This window comes from Pleurodeles waltl, chromosome 7, assembly GCF_031143425.1.
Source record: "Pleurodeles waltl isolate 20211129_DDA chromosome 7, aPleWal1.hap1.20221129, whole genome shotgun sequence".
Lineage (NCBI taxonomy): Eukaryota > Metazoa > Chordata > Amphibia > Caudata > Salamandridae > Pleurodeles > Pleurodeles waltl.
The window spans coordinates 1,389,507,771-1,389,524,791 of record NC_090446.1 but is presented as its reverse complement, the minus strand read 5'-3'; the positions used below and the strand labels follow the sequence as shown (position 1 = coordinate 1,389,524,791).

Genomic DNA, 17,021 nt, shown 5'->3' with positions numbered 1-17,021 from the left:
CATGAATCTGCATAACAAGCATACAGACTTCATGGGACGGTTCACTTATCAAAACAGTGTGTAGTGGATCCTATTTAGTTTATATGGTAGTCAGTTTGCCTAACCTTCTGGCTTGCAAGTCTGTGCCCCCGTCACCTAGTGACTTTTAACCTACATAGCCTGCTCTGTTTTGGAACATTTATTTAATTATTTCTTCCAAGATGACTGGTATGTTTATAGTTAGGAAGATGTTTTGATTTCACGTTATCAGTGCCACTCTGTGAAGGCGTCAGTATCAGTGTCAAAGTTAAGTGAGATACGTAGGTATTCACATCATGTCCCTTTCCCGCTTACTTGTGACAGGAACATAATGTACTTTTGGAGGTAATTATTTTATATAATTGCCACCCCAAGCATGACTTCTTATTTATTGTTTGGCAACATACCTGCGTCAGGGGTCCTACAAGATCTGTATAAATACATCTCACGCAGACAAGGTTATCAAAGGAATTCCTACCAGATACCATCAAAGCTATCCATGCTACTCGTCGCCTTACTGCAGACCCAGCCTTCATGTCCCCACGGAGTCTGATCTAGAGACCTAATTCCAAGGAAACAAGGGTTGGGGGGCTCTTCTCATGGACGTAGTACTGGCAGATTAGGTTTATCACACCTAGCTTTCTTTAGGTTAGAGATTAGGTTCATCATGCTAGGGTATTAGGGCCTATTTTATATCTTACGTTATTGCAAGATGGTGGGGGGGTCTTTGTATTCATGACTCATCCTTTCCATTCTGCTTCTTGCATTGTTCATTAACCTGATCATTGCAGCTCCTGCATATTACAGTAGATTGCAGTCTTGTTGATAAAACCTATTGAAAACTTTACTGCATCTTCCCGATTGCCAGTGTGTGACTGAGACATGTTGCTCATGTGAGAAAGGGATACTCTCTGTTTAACCACGACTCCCCTGAGATGTCGCACTCTAGAGTCCATGCGTAAAGGCTGCCAGAAATCAACTTTTACTGTTTGGGTTTTTGGTGAAGTACTGCTTGTGAGCTGGGAAGGTTGGGCTGACAGTTGTGACTTGTTGTGGGAATGGCCTGGTCGCCTACGAACAAAAGTGCTGTCATCCCTAAACCAGCAGTCTTGCCTAGAGCAAGAATCCAACTATGACAAGTTCAAAGCAGAGGCTTTGTGCAGGCATCCCTTTCCACTCGTGGCACTTTTCCAAAGTAAGGTCTGAGCAAACATATTTAGAAAGAGCAGTGACTAACTTGTCATGAAGGCTTTACTCCTATAGCTAAATAGAGATGTTCCTCCTTCACTCCAGGGTAAGGACTGACTGGACATACAGACGGATCTCTCCCTTCATCGAGAGAGAGAGACAGCGAGAGAGAGAAACGAGAGAGGGAGAGAGAGAGAGAGAAAAGAGGGATGAGGAGGAGAAAGAAGGAGAGAGCGAGCGAGTAGGAAGTGGAGACAGAATAAGGAGAGACAGATACATGAAGAGAGATAGGAGAAGAGTGAAGGAAAAGAGTGAGTGTAAGAGAGAAAGGCTGAGAATGAGAAAAAGAGGGAAGAGAGAGCTTTACGAGTGAATGCCGCCGACCCCTATATGTGTGTCCTACCAAGGGAGAGATGAAAGAACATAAAATTAGTGTTCCCATACACTTCCCCATCTGGACGTTTCCTCCATAGAAAGGGAATAACAGGTATTGGCACGGAGTGAATGTTGTTTATGTCGCTCAGTAAGAATCCTGAGTCGAAAGCCAGTCTGACTATACCCTGGTGACGAGCCTACCCATACTGCAAAGACAGAAGTGAATTGCAAAGGAAGAACATAAAAAAAAAAAAAACACAAAAACTGAACACCAGCCTCAACTACGCAAGTGTCTCTGGGGACAGGTCGACTGAAAGCGCAAAGTGAGTGATGAAATATCACTTTGACAGCACAAACGATGATGGTCTGAATGTGTGAATTAATCTCAGCCAGTGGTAACTGCTCTGGGGTATATTCAATTCATTTCTTTTCACTTTGTGCCTTTAAAGACAAGGACCAACCATATGCAAATCAGTCTTGGCCTTCCCCACAAGGAGCAGCCCACACCAAACCACTAGACCAGGTCCCCTTTGAACAGGCACACACGTAAACCCCATATTACTTTCAGCCTACAGGGCCTCATCAGTGAGGTAAAACTTGAGTCGTGTCACAAGGACATTTAGGACCGACATCTCCGGGCTTACCCCTCCTACTTAGGGATGTTCACTCACTGCTACCTTTGAAAGATGCAATTAATGATTTAATCTCAGTCACTTGTAATTACGCTGGGCAGCATTCCATTCTATCATTTTAGCTCGTCTGTAGCAATACAGAAAGGGACCAACCACCCGCAAATGAGTGTTGGCCACGTAATTTTACTACCAATGAGGTGATCAATTTCCAGTCACAGAATAACGATGAAGAGGGTCCAAATATGTGTATTCCTTTTTTGCTGACAGTGAAACATCATGACAGGTTGACAGGTTAACAGGCAACAGAGCCCTGCCACAGAGCTATCGCCAGTGAAGCAAAGTTAGCCCACATCAGCACTTTCATGATAATGTTGGAACAGTATGGACATTTCCTGATAAGGTTGGAACAATATGGTTATTTCTAAACCCCTGACCTCGCCACACATCTCCAATGATCAAACAGACACAAGCACAGAGCCAATGGCCTCCACAGCAAGCAATCCAAGTAGTTTTACCTCAAAGATTTTGAAGTCCTGGTCAGACCTGTCATGGCGCAGGCCGTGCTTCCAGGGGATGCGGAATCGCGTGTGCTCGTGGTTCACCCAGGTCAGGCCGGGGTACTCCGAGTTATCGATCTGCCTCTTTAACCAGGGGATGATGAGGGGTTTCTGGGAGGTCATGATGGGAAGAGGAGACTTGGTTCAAAATCCGACAGTAAAAGCTGGCTGTGCAGATCTAATTCAAGGAATACAAGGAGAGTGTGAGTCAGAATCACTTATTCTAGGTCCTACCTATGGTGCTCTTATTACGAAGCCCCCAAAACCCCAGACCCGAAAAGCATCCAGTGCATTGTACATAGAATTTTAACTCTGACAGAATCTTGCTGGTTTACTATGGTTCAGTAATTCAGGTCCTTCATGTGAGGTATCCTGGAGTGCACAGCATTACACATATTCGATCTGCTCTAAGTACAGCTCCCCTGCCTAGCACCGATGGTATTATGCAATTACAATCTACCCTGGTCTGGTGCAAGGCTCAGCTTATTACCATCAACAGTAAAAAAGAAAAAACAGGTAATACCATAAATATCCTTTATGTTTTCCTCCTACAAAAATACTGCAGGCACAACATGAAGCAGGCGCACGCTGGTACTCTACTCAAATCTTACTCATTACTATACCCTTGTTACAGCTTCTTTGGCAGAAAATTCATGACGACATTTCAGGAGCGTTATATCACACTCCCAGGGGTCTTGCCCAAACTCTGAGGAAATGGCAAAATGTTCTCTTTAGGGTCTAGGGAATATTCACCAGTTTTTGTTCCTTTTATCACCAATATTCAGTTGCTTATACAGTTTCACATTCAACCTTAATTTTTAAATGCATTTGTCAGGCCTCTAGTATGAACCTGCAACCTTAATGACCACTCCATTTTCAACCTAGAACCGGTTTCGCCCTAAGTACGTCAGGTGTGCCCAGACGTGGGTCCTGTGCTCACTGTCTCTGGAATCAAGCTATACCTGGCTGATGAGCTCTTTTCAGGACAAAACCAGTCCTAGGTTGTGTGTATTCTGGTTCAGGGAGGATCTGGCTTGGCAGTTCAGGCTAGACGGTTCCTATTGGAGCAGTGTCAAGACTGATTTGCATGTGTCGGAGTCCAAACTGAGTTGCCATGATGAGGGGAAAAAGAATTATTAGGATGCGTCCCAGAGCGATTGATAGTGACTGAGATTAATTCAAGCATTCCATCTATCACTTTGTTGTCATTGCAGTGGGCGCCCTAAGTGTGAAAAATATGCCCAGACAGGTCACGTGCTCCCTGTGACACTGGAATCATGCTAGACCTGGGTGATGAGCCCTTATAAGGACAAAGCACATCCTAGGTTGTTTGTATGCCAGTTCAGGGAAGATCTGATTTGGCAGTTCGAGCTGGACTGTCCCCTTGGAGCAGGGTCAAAAATGATAAGCATATGGCTGGGCCCAACTGAGGTGGCATTGTGGGTGAAAATGATGGATTTTGATGTGGCCCGAGTGACTGCCAGTGGCTGAGATTAATTCAAGCATTCTATCCATCTTCTTGGGATTGTTGCAGTTGATGCCTAAAGGCAAAAGGTTATGCCCAGATGTGGGTCCCCTGCACGCTGTGCCCCTTGAATAAAGCTATACCTGGCTGTTGATCCCTTATCAAGACGAAAATGGCCCTAATCTACTTGTATTCTGGTTCAGGGAGTGTTAGAAATGGGGTCTCTAGTTGGCAGTCGGTTTGCACCCTGTCCAGGTAGGGACCCTCACTCTAGTCAGGATAAGGGAGATACCCGCTCAGATAACCCCTGCTCACCCACTTGGTAGCTTGGCACAAGCAGTCAAGCTTATCTCAGAAGCAATGTGTAAAGCACTTGCACATAACACACAGTAATAAGTGAAAATACCACAAAAGGACACCACACCAGTTTTAGAAAAATAGCCAATATTTATCTATATAAAACAAGACCAAATACGATAAAAATCCAGCATACAGTAAGAAAAATATGAATTCTGCAAGATTTACTCAAAACTACAGTTCCTTGAAGTCAATAGCTCCACCTGGGGCTATGAGGGCGTCGTGATCAACAAAACCAAAAGTTCAGGCCGGCCGTGGCGTTGCGGGCCAGCTACGGTGTCGGGAAGACCCGCAAACAGTACCTTGGATTTGCAGAGCATCGTGATCCTCGCGGTGAGCTCCGGAGAGCGGTGTCACTGACGTCGCGGTGTCAGTTCCGGAGTCCGTGCAGGAGTCGTCGGGCCCTTGAGGCCACACGCGTTGCAGATCGAACTCCAGGCTGATGAAGTCAGGTGCGCCGGCCCGGATGGCGTCGGGGCTGTGGTGCGGAGCAGGACGATGCAACGTGCGGTGTCCACAGGTCACGGTGCAGGCAGCGACTCAGTGACGGCGTCCAGCGGCGTTGGTTAGACCAGTGCTGCGGTGTGAAGTGGGGCGGTGCGACGTGCGGTGTCCACAGGTAACGGTGCAGGCAGGAGCGGCGTCATTGCTGAAGCGCTGTCGTCGGTAGGCCCAAGCCAGTGGTGAGGGAAGGGACGGTGCTTTGAGACCCTCACGAGCGGTGACCACAGGCCACTGTGCAGGCAGGATGCCTCGTGACTACACAGGAGTCAATGTTGCTGGCGTCGGTGGACCGGGGCTGCGGTGCGGGGCGGTGCATCGTGTACCTCATGAGCGGTCTCCACAGGCCACGGTGCAGGCAGCGGCGCCGGTGTCAGCAGGAGCGTCGTTGTCGGGGATGCGCAGGCTGCGGTGTGAGCAGGCGATACCGGAGTGCGGGGCCCACAGGTCGCGGTGCAAGCAGCGGCTCGGTGAAGTTGTCCAATGACAGCGTCGGTGAGACCAGGGTCGCGGTGCGTAGTGAGGCAACACGACTCCGTGTGGCGTCAGCAGGTCACGGTGCAGGCCAGCAGCGTGGTTGGCGGCGTTGCAGTGGGTTCTCTTGAACAGCACAAAACACACAGTTCCCAGTGCTGCAGGTCAAGGAAACTAAAGTCTTTGGCGTCCCGAGACTTCCAACAGGAGGCAAGCTCTACTCCAAGCCCTTGGAGAATTTTCTCAAGCAGGACACACAGCAAAGTTCACCCTTTGCACTCTTTTCAGGCAGAAGCAGCAACTGCAGACCAGTCCACCAAAGCAACACAGCAAAGGGACAGTACTCCTCCTTCAGCTCTTCTCCTGGGCAGAGGTTCCTCTTGATTCCAGAAAGATTCTAAAAGTCTGGGGCTTTGGGTCTTCTTCTTATTCCCAGTTCTGCTTTTGAAGTTGACAAACTTCAAAGAAAAGTCTCAAGTGTTTGCAAGATCCTTCCTTGTCCAGAACATGCCCCAGACACTCACTTCAGTGCATGAGTGTTTTAGCTCGTTCATTAGTGAAGCAAAACAGTCACCTACACCAAAATACCTGCCTGATAGAGTAATCTGTGAAATTCCACATCACAAAATACCTGCCCACAGGCTCTAGCTCTGTGTAATAGCAATACACCCTTAAAAGCCTATTGCCTTTAACACATCCTTTTCACAAGAGGCAAACCAGGCCTATTGGCACTGTCATAACTTGTCATAATAAACTGATCAAACTAATGGAACCTGACATGACTTTTCCCAATTAAGGAATAAGGCATCTAGCCTTTACTATTGACTTGACACCATAACCAAAGCAGGCCTCCCAGGAGTGCGAATAAGATGGCAGTCATCATGCACACTGTTGTAAAATCCCAAATATGTACACAATTACCGTCAGTAAAATTATATAGAACTCCCCACATCAAATGTATTGATTATAGTGATCTACAAGATTTCGTGTAACAAAACATTTGCCTACAGCCTGTAATATAGTGTGATAACAATCTATCATTACAAGCCTATTAACTTTAACAAACACTTTTCACAATATATAAGCCAGGTCTACTCATAACTATTCATAATAAACATTAGACCTTTGGCATCAGATATAACATTTTCCATTGAACCAATACGGCCTATAGCACTTTTCATTGGCTTTTCACCATAACCACTTCGGGCCATTGTTTTAAACGTAAGCTTTCTCACAAAGCAACCATTAGACATACAGTCTTAAAATGTATATAAAATTACAGTTGGCAAAGAAAAATACTAGCCCTCTTTTGAAGCTCTAACAAGGATTACCATCATGCCAATACTCTATCCCAAAGGTTTGGCAGTGGGGGTACAGAACACTAAAATCCCTGCCTACAGTAATCTGAGATTTCATGTAACAAAATACTCCTATGCAGGCTTTAATACAGAGTAAACCAACATTCTTAGAGGCTTATGGACTTAAACATGGTTTTCACTATAGATACTTCAAGCCTATTGTGTTTATCATAACAAATAAACCTGGTCTATAACCTTGACAACATAATCAACTGAGCCCTGATATGTTGACCATAAGCATACAAACATGGTTAATTGTGTAACACGGGCACTGTTTTTAAGCAAGAGCACAGAACATCTGTCCAATCAAAAACTTACTCAGGGTAACCAACATGTGGTGGAGCCTAACCCCGCTCTCACCTGTACTCCTGATAACTCAGGTGATGACATATGTTACGGCGATAGCTATACTGTCAAGCCACACCTAAAAAATCCCTGCTTACTTTAGAGAAAATCAAGTGAAACAAGCATTGTCAAACCCAACAAGTCTTGGTTTGAGACACTCATGCACACACATTAAAGACACATGGGGGAGTCAGTAGGTGAAACCAAAGACAGTTAAAGTTGTAAAGTAGTTCCTCATACAGTTCAATACAATCACCAAGTTGAGATGGAAGGATACACCCAAACAGCCACAAGCAGTAGGTGAGAGACAAATACTCAATTGGGCTAAGCTAAGATGTGATTGATAAAGCCTCGAGGCAAAGGCTGAAAGAGGCTGTTTGAAGAAGCCAGTGGTTGAAAATGCCAGACTAAAAGTCCACTCCATGTACATTGTAACTAATAGATTTGTTTTGCAACTATGATGTCAAAAACAAGACCTAAAACTGGTTGCTTTGTGTCTAAAATGCATGGATAAGATAAAGAATTAAATGTGTGATAAAAGAGCGTATTTTAGGATGTAAAAAAGTCCTACATACATTCCAGTTGAGGCAGAAGTACACACCCAAACAGCCAAAAGAAAGAAGGGGAGGCTAAAATGGTCCTACAGGCTGGTCCAAGATGTGATTGATAGTCTCTCAATCCAAAGGCTGAAGATTGCTGTGCCAAAGAAGCAAATGCCTGAAGGAGGTTTCCCAAAGTCCCTTAGAGTAAATATAGTATACAAAACATTTGCCATGAACGGCAAAAGCAGCATTACAGGACAAATCTAAAACAAGCATTGGCAAAGCCAATAAGTTTCACCTATCCAAGAGCTATTGGCTTTGCCCATTTCTTTTAGCCATGTTGTACAGCAGAGTGGAGCGGAGCAGAGTAGAGTGCCAAGACGTAGAGTGGTGTGGAGTGGCATAGGGTGGGGTGGAGTGTCATAGTGAACAGTGGTGTAGAGCAGAGTTACGTGAAGTGGAGTAGAGTGTCTTGGACTGGCATAAAGTGAAGTGGCATAGATTGAAGTGGTGTAGAGTGAAGTGGTGTAGAGTAAAGTGGTGTAGAGTAAAGTGGTGTAGAGTAAAGTGGTGTAGAGTAAAGTGGTGTAGAGTGAAGTGGTGTAGAGTGAAGTGGTGTAGAGTGAAGTTGTGTAGAGTGAAGTTGTGTAGAGTGAAGTTGTGTAGAGTGAAGTTGTGTAGAGTGAAGTTGTGTAGAGTGAAGTGGCATACAGCAGAGTGGAATGCCACAGGGTAGAGTAGAGTGGATTGATGAGGAGAAGAGTGGAGTAGAGTACAGCAGAGTGGAATAGAGTGCAGTGGCGTATAGTGTAGTGGCGTAGAGTAGAATGGTGTAGTGCGTGGTAGAATGGATTGGTCTAGAGTGGAGTGATGTGAAGTGGCATAGGGTGGAATGGAGCAGAGTGTAGTGAAGTAGAGTGATTTGCACAGTGTGAAATAGAGTAGAGTGGTGCAGTATAGAGTGTCGTGGATTGGAGCAGAGTGGCAGACAAGAGTGGCACAGGGATGAGTTGCATTGTGTGGAGGGGAGTGGGGTAGAGTGGCACTGTATGGATTGGAGTGGTGTGGCATACAGTGAATAGGAGTGGCAAAGATTGGCATGGCATACAGCGGGCTGTGGATGGGTTTATTCTTAAAGTACTGTTACTGAAAGCTTATTCTAAAGAAATGAAAGTATACCCTTAAGTCTTAGGTCAAGGACTTTATGGAGGACTACAGCGAATAACAAAGATTACCCCAGAGCAGGGTATATGTCTCTAAAAAGTTTCATAAAGTGTGCATCTTATGTGTTTTAAAGAAAAAAGCTTTCACTCACCAAAAGGTGGTATGCTTCAAGGTAGGGCTCGTCCTCATGCGGGCGTCAGGTTAGGGTATCAGGGTGCACTATGACCCGCATGGAGGGAGCTCTTCAGATGAAAAAAAAAATGGTATATGAACCTCTATGACGAGTGGTGTGGGTATTTAATCAGATGGGGTGCATACAAAGAGGAAATGAGATCGAGTTATGATCCGCACAAGTAACCTTTTCAAGTGGCACAAAAAAATCCAACATCGACTTTACATTAAAAAATGAAATCGCATTGCCACTGGTCTAAGCATATAGGATCCAACAACGCACAGAGAGCGACCACTTTCCACAACTTATTAAGATCCGGAATGAATGGAATCGACTCCCCACCGCCAATATCATAATTTCAGCCCTTAAACTTATTCCTTTGACTACTCGCTTGTTCATTGTATTCATATTCCATCGGTTGGAAGTTCATCAGCCACCAATGTGACATGTGCCTGATGTTTGGCGTAAGAAACAATACTTCACGCCTCTGTGAGCTGTGAACTTGCCCACAGGCCGCACCTCCCACGCGGGGCTTCCATTGCTGTTGGTGAGGTGGTGCTTGGCTGGGGCTGCCAGGACGGGGAGACTGTGGAACCTTTGGGTATACTGCCGATCTAGAGCCCTAACCCAGTGGGGGGGGGGGCAGCAGAAAAACCACTATTACCTGCTGGGTTGACAGTGATCGCGCAGGGGCACCTTGCGGGCATTATCCGTCACTACACAGTGCTCGCTCATGGGGAAGCAGGTGGGACGAAGCATGCTGCGGACTCCATGTCTGGGCCTCCCCTTGCTTTGTTTCCCTGCTGTTGGTGCCTGCCTGTACATTTCAAATAGCCCTCTGCCCACTTGACTGCCAATAGGGCCCTTTTCGTGGCCCACGTTACTCTGCGACTTGCCTCCCTGGGGGATGGATGGGCTGCAGACAGGGGCTCAGACAACCAAGATGGACCAATTCACGGCTCCAGGGTCCAGTACTGTGCTAAACCCTCCACTGCAGGGCAACTAGGAACACGCCTTGGAGACACAGTGTCCAACTCAATTGGGGTGAGGTGGCCTCTTTGCAAGCAGCGTTGGAGTCCCTGTCGACCTGGAGGATCACACTGGAGGTTTGGACCGGGATGTGAAGGGCTGCTCTCACCGCTGTAACCTCCGAATTGTCAGCTCTCCATAGGATGTGGAGGGTCAGACTTCGGAACTCTTTCATGATCAATGGATAGCAACAATGTTACCCTCAGTCCAGTTGTCTACCTGCTTTGTGGTTGAGAGAGCTCACCGCCCATTGGTGCCACAGCTCCCAGCTGGGACCCCCGCACAGTCATTGCAAAGGTGCTTAATTATAGACACAAAGATGCTATCCTGTGAGCGGTACGTCAGGACGGAGACCCCAGATTCGAGAATCATGTGATCTGTATCTTCCGAGACTATACAAGGCAGGTGCAGCAGCCGTGCCAGACATTTGGGGGGTTCAAACAGAAGCTGAGACTTATGGAACTCCGTTATATGCTACTATACCTGGCGAAATTCAAAGTAGTACACAATGAGCAGTCACATCTTTTCACCGGCCCAGAAGCAGTGTGGGACTGGCTGGAGATCTATGGCAGCAACAGGATCCCGGGGCCATCTCCTCGTAGATCTGGTGGTGGGACAGAGGGGTGGCGCCGCTCACAACAGCTGGGAAAGCAGAGAAGAAGGAGCGGCAGAGACCCCAGATGCCCCTCTCGGTGGTGGTCAGATGGTATGGAACATTGGATTTGGAGCAACAGAGGTTGAAGCAAGAGGTGGCAATGGCATTAGTGGAGGCGGTGATGGCCTGGGATGCCAGTGCAGTAGATGTGGTGGAAGAGACTCGTGACCAGGGAGAGGATTGAACTTGATGTTTGGTGACTGCCCTGGCGACTAACCCCATGATGGGACATGGGACCCGTTGGTGGCCGGGGGGAGGAGGTGGGGGAGTGAGTTTATATTGCCATTATACTAGTAGCGTAGATGATTGGATGTGGCTTGGGAATCAACAGTACTAGATTCAATGGAGTGGGCCGGGCTTCACCCCCCTTTCTCTATCTCTTTTGGGAGGATTATTTTTCCATTATATCGTTTTTTTCTTGAAATTGTATATAGGAGCAGTATGAAGGGGAGTTTGGCTGTGTAGTCAGTGAGTGCGTGCTCTTGGTCTGTTGAGAGTGCGCATTGGGGGCTAGGCTGGACCTAGTGACTGTAACCAACTGCGGTCCCCAGGCTCCTGCTCTCCATCTATGCCACTGTTGTTGAGAGTTGACTGTAGTGTTTGTGTAATTAGAGGAGTGGATCATTTATGGTGGAGTGAGTTTGATTGGGGGGGGGGGAATACCACATGATTGCAATGACTGGGGAGGCACAAGTTGTTCTGCAGTGTTTACCCGGTGGGTGGGTCAGGTTGTTCTATTCGTTTAACATGTTTTTATGTTGCAGCAGCGGTACACAGAGGGACGGTGGGGTGGGGTGGGGTGGGGCGGGCTGTGGGGGTCAGTACGGTGCACAGGTCCTTAGGGCTACACTTATAAAGATGGTGATATGGAATGTGCGGGGCTTTAACTCCTATGTGAAGAGATACAGAATCCAAACATACCTCGGGAGGCAGAGAATACAGATCGCTGTACTGCAGAAAAGTCAGATTTTAGAGAGCGAGGCACAGAAGGTACAGAGGAGATGGAGGTGGCAGTTTCATTCCGCTACATATTCCAGCTAAGCTTGTGGTGTCTCCATACAGGTGGCTCCACATGTGCCCTTCTGGATGAGAAATATTAAAGCAGATATTGAGGGTAGATACCTCCTTTTGTGTGGCCTGTTGGATGGACGTGAGCTGCGCTTGCTGAACGTTTATGCGCCCAACACATATGACTGGACATTCTATCTGGCCCTGGGGTGGGAGCTTCTCCCCTACCTTCTAACCCCCCCTCCTTTGGGCAGGAGATTTTAACTGCGTCTTGGAGGGTGATTGGGATCACCACCCTCCAGGTTGGGTACTAAACCAAATATGGTGACTGCACTGCGTGCGGTAATGGACCAGGTGAGCCACTTGGGTGTCTGGTGCACAACACACCTTGATGTCAGAGAATACACCTGCTATGCCCCGGCCCATGATACTTCTAGTCGCCTAGACGGGTTCTTAGTCATGGGAGATGATGCCGCTGAGGTGGTGCAGATACTGGGTGGGTTCCTTTCGGACCACGCACCTCTGCTTTTGGAGGCGGGGGTGTACGTCATTCAGTGCCCCTGGCCCCTGTGGTGGCTCAGACCAGAGGCACTTACTGATTTGCTGTTTCGCGAGGAACTTAGGGTGGTGACTGCGGGCAATTTTGACTCCAACTGGCCAACTACGTCACGCAGGAGTACAGAATAGGACGCACCGAAAGTTGTGGCACGAGGGGAGTGCCTGGCACATATTGGTGGCACCAGGCGTCACTTAGAGGCCCGGCTGCTCGAGGAGGAGGGGCGACTGGCGACACTCCAGCGGGCTGTTTCCGCCTGGGGATCTCTACGAGAGTCACTAGGGGATTAGGGCATTAGGGGAGAGCTGGGATAGACTGGACCAATTGGTGCGGCGTGAATAATCGCCAGTTATTTCCCTGTGAAGGCAAGAAATCAGGGCATCTACTGGTGTGGCTACTTAAGAGGGAACAGCCTCCTCCAGAGATCCATTCTCTGAGGCGCTGCGATGGCACCTTTGCGGATGCGGATGTTGTGGTGTGTGTTTTTCCTTTCAGACGGGCGAGATAGCGCCTCCGGCCGCACTTGCTCATGGACAGCCCTCAGGTGAGGTAAACTCGGAGCCGGGCGGTTCTGTGATGTGGGCATAACACATCGTACAGAAGCGTGAAGCTGCCACTGTGGGGTGTCGTCAGAGGAAACTCTGTATACGATCTGTAATTTGGTGGCATGATCATCAGCAAGTCAGTTTCTCCTTCCATTAGTATCTCATTCTTTGTTTGCTAAGGTTCTTTTTCATATTGTGGAATGTCTGCCACTGGCCTTTTAACACTTGACAAAGTTTTATAAACAGTGTTCTCTACCGGACATTGAGTGCAGAACGCTCAAGGAGGTTCAATACATTTTATTAAGAGACACTAGACGTGCACCCGTCCAGCTCTGCATCTCACATTACTTCGTACAAGCCTAACAAGTGCTGCCCGTTCCAAAAGTGTTTTTCAAGAACAGAGCAATAAAGCTCGAGGCTTCTTTCCAATTAGGAATGTTTGAATAAGTTACAGAAAATTCAATATATTAAAATAATGTCGGGACACAGGTCTGGGCATAGTTACCCTTATATACCAACCTTCTCCATACTAGCCCAGCATACTTTGCCTGTTCTAAAGAATCTTGTTTTTAACCACGTGACTGATATATATGTTCCCCGGCCCTAAAATGTATTCTTGCCATCTTGCGTTTAAATCTTTATAACTTTTTTTCTACAATTTTCTACAAATTGTATCCGGGCTAAAAGTGCCCCCTACCTCCCTCTTCTTGAAACCATAGGAGATGAGACCCAACAGGTACCCTGATGCCACAGGATAACAGAAATTGTGCTATTAGGCTGCATTTCCCCCTCTTTCCCATAAACATTGTACCCCTCATGTGTAAATGGGCATACCATGGGTGAACAGAACAAGCCCGAATTGTAACTATGCCAAGTTAATAACGGCTGCTTGCTTTTCACATACATTTGGCAAGCTGTATGCCTTCTGGATGTGGTCCAGAGCCCCAGGCAGATCTACAGCCTAAACAGCTGAGATCCACGAAGTGCGAGGACGTGTAATCTGCAGGCCTCGCACGAGCTTTTTTTACCCATAAGACCCTGCGCACAATAAAATAGTAGGCAAGTCAACTCCATTTGGAATGTAGGGTTTGCATGGAAACTTGGCAAATGGGATGTTAGGAGTTTTGCGCCAGGCTCTACTGGGACTGATAGAAACATGCAAAACCAATTATTTCTAAAAAGCAGAGATATAGGAGGCGGGCCCAAGGTGGCTTGACGCGCATGGATCAGACAAGTCAAATCAATATGTACTCAGGTATGCAATGTTTGTATATATACCAGTACAATGCCACAAGATACACACAAGTGACCACGTGCGTGATGCTGTCTTACCCCCTCGCAGTCTCATGTCACCCCAGATGTATGGGCAACATAGGGCGGCGTCAGCAGGGCGTACAACCTGACCCAGTCGAATTAATCACATTCTTGCAGGGCTACTCGGTTGGGGCGGACTACAAACAGAGGGATCTGGCAACACCAATGTCATTACATGATGGGGTGAGTCATGTTGGTTCTGCAAGTTTTTCTTACTCACCATGCAGTTGATAGGACAGAAATACTGCCTGGGCTCCCCAGGATCTACCAATCAAAACACACGGAGCACAAAGCTATATATTTTTGGAAATTGGTCTCTCCCTTGCCACTGGCCGTGCAGCGTGGTCGTCTCGGGTGCCACGCATTTCTGAACACAAGATACGGCGGGCAACTGAAGGAGGCCACCATCTTGACACAAAGCACTTTCACTAAAAATCCTTGGGATGGCGTAACAGAAACCCTGCCAAGCAATGTCCAGAGCGGAAACCTAACGTGACTACCGCCGAGTTCTGCACAGATCATTTTTGTAGGTATCTATAAGCTTTCGCAAACACAAATACGTTGTTTTAATCACGCGTATCTAAAAGAGCAGACCCCTAGGCCATAATTACAAACCGGTCGGGATATTGGTTGAAATATTGTGGATTTAGGCGCAGTAAGCACAGAAATACGCATGTTATTCCCCCCCAAAAGAAATATTACAGGCAATAATCATCGCGACCGACGAATATCGAACACCAAGCTGTTGGTTTTTATTGCACGCGATACTTGTTGCATTCCGATAATCGCTAACTGGTAATCAGGGCCTTGAGGCCAGTCCACAACACGGCCCTCATTTCCAAGATGGTGGTTGTGTGTCAGAACATGAGAAGAAAAAACATCGTTCTGCCAAAATATCGACAACCAGAATGTCACGCAGGTAAGTATATATGGGAACTATTCATAAGTCCACATCCATGCATCTTTAGGAAATGTGGTGCCTACAAGTGGAGTTCATAGCAGTAAATCTATACATAACTATATAAGTTTACCTTCACAATATTCTGTTGGGCAGTATTTTGGCCATGATATTTTACCAGGGTGATAAGAAAAACACAATATTCTCACCGAATACTCACACTGATAACCGAGGAAGTTGGGGACTTGTATGCCACAGCGATCGCATAAACCACTGTTTAATTCGCTAAAACTTTAGTGCAAGGGCCCACAGATTTTGAGAGACACCCGCCACCAGAGCTACTGGTGTGCAATGGTTATAAACACTAAGAAAGGGGTCCATTCCTAGGACGTGGTGATGTATTTCTTTTTTTATTACGTTTGAGAACAATTCATAGCTTTTATAAACAATTCAGCTGAAAGATCACACGTATAGATATAAAGCCACGACAATAAAATATCCGATATTATACAATAAGCAATTCCAGCCATCATATTACAGATAATATACACAGTTTCCTCTGACGACACCCAACAGTGGCAACTTCAAGCTTCTGTAAGGTGTATGTTATGCCCGCATTATAGAACCGCCCGGCTCCGAGTTTACCGCACTTGAGGGCTGTCCGTGAACAAGTGCGGTCGGAGCAGTGCTTAATTTGTGCTTGTTGTTTCCGGTGCTGAGCACCAGCACTTATTTTTGAGGGCCGGGTCTTATATTCTGCCTCAAGCATTTGCTGTGAGCAAAAGACACATTTGGGATAGACGGAGGGAGGGGAAAAACGAAAAAGCATAACAAAGGGAGAAAGTAGAAAGCTGCAAGAGTAAACTGAAGGGGCAGGGATTGGCTTTATATGGATTGAAGAGGCCCGAGATGGCTTCAGGATTACGCCGCCTCGGTATTCCGTGTTCAAACATTTAATTGCTGCAGCCGTGAATTTAAGAGGAGGGCTTTGGGCACCGGCACCTTTTTACGTTCAAATTAAGCACTGGGTCGGAGGCGCTATCTCGCCCGTCTGAACAGTGAAACACACACAACACTGTACCTCAACGGGCATAGGAACAATATTTCGTGCAGCGCTTAAACCCAGAGGCGTCCAGATACTGCGATAATAGATGATAAAATGCGGAGCCGGGCCTGTCAGGATTTATGCCTCTAAACTTGGGGTTACACGTAGTACCCCGCGACGACCTCTCAACCCACTGAGCAATTTAATATTCCTAAAATGTGCACTTGTCATGGCGCAGCCTGCGAACCGACTGCAAACAAAAGTTTCAGAAGTACAGACTGGGCCCCGAGGTAGATCTATGGAAACTGCCGGTGTGGGCGAGCCTCGCCTGCCTCCAGGAAGAACCATTCAATCTTACCTGTCCTGCTATGGACACCGGGGAAAGGGCGTCTGCCTCTAGCAGGGCGCTCACTCTCTGGGTATACCTCTCAGCGTCCCAGTACAGCTCTCAGTCCGCGGCTCCAGCGCTCAGTCCTTGCTAGTCTCTCATTCTCTGCGGGAGCACTTCTGGTATCTTGTCATTCTCTCGCCGCCGGTCCGTGTTCTCAGTCGGCTCACGCACAGCGCTTGCTTTTCCTCTTACAGTTTCGTTTCCTTTGAACCACGTGACTCTCGGCTCCACCCCCGACTCCCCACTCCCGAGTACAAGAACTGATGTGGGGGCGTCTCACGCTGAGAGACGGGGAAAGACAGACCTAGCATTCAGAGATTTCAGGCTGCATGGAAAAAATGTAGAGACAGTCAAAATAAAAATACAAATTCTCTCTTAGAGGTAAGAAGCAAAGAAACCGGAAAGTGCAGTTATATTGTGCGTGTCTTGAAC

General features: G+C 47.1%; 1 protein-coding gene across 2 annotated transcripts in view; it reads right to left on the bottom strand.

The window, feature by feature from the left end:
* IRF3 (interferon regulatory factor 3) overlaps positions 1 to 16,748 on the bottom strand; it is a 90,328-nt gene extending 73,580 nt beyond the window's left edge. The window contains exons 1-2 of one of the 2 annotated variants that reach the window (XM_069200968.1): positions 16,624 to 16,748; positions 2,729 to 2,948 (exon numbers count right to left, since the gene is read on the bottom strand). In XM_069200968.1, coding sequence (XP_069057069.1) covers positions 2,729 to 2,893 — 165 coding nt within the window. In that variant the 5' untranslated portion in view covers positions 2,894 to 2,948; positions 16,624 to 16,748. Of the gene's footprint in view, positions 1 to 2,728; positions 2,949 to 16,556 lie in introns of both variants that reach the window. The other variant, XM_069200967.1, reaches the window with a different exon arrangement.
* Between the last annotated feature and the right edge of the window lie 273 nt (positions 16,749 to 17,021).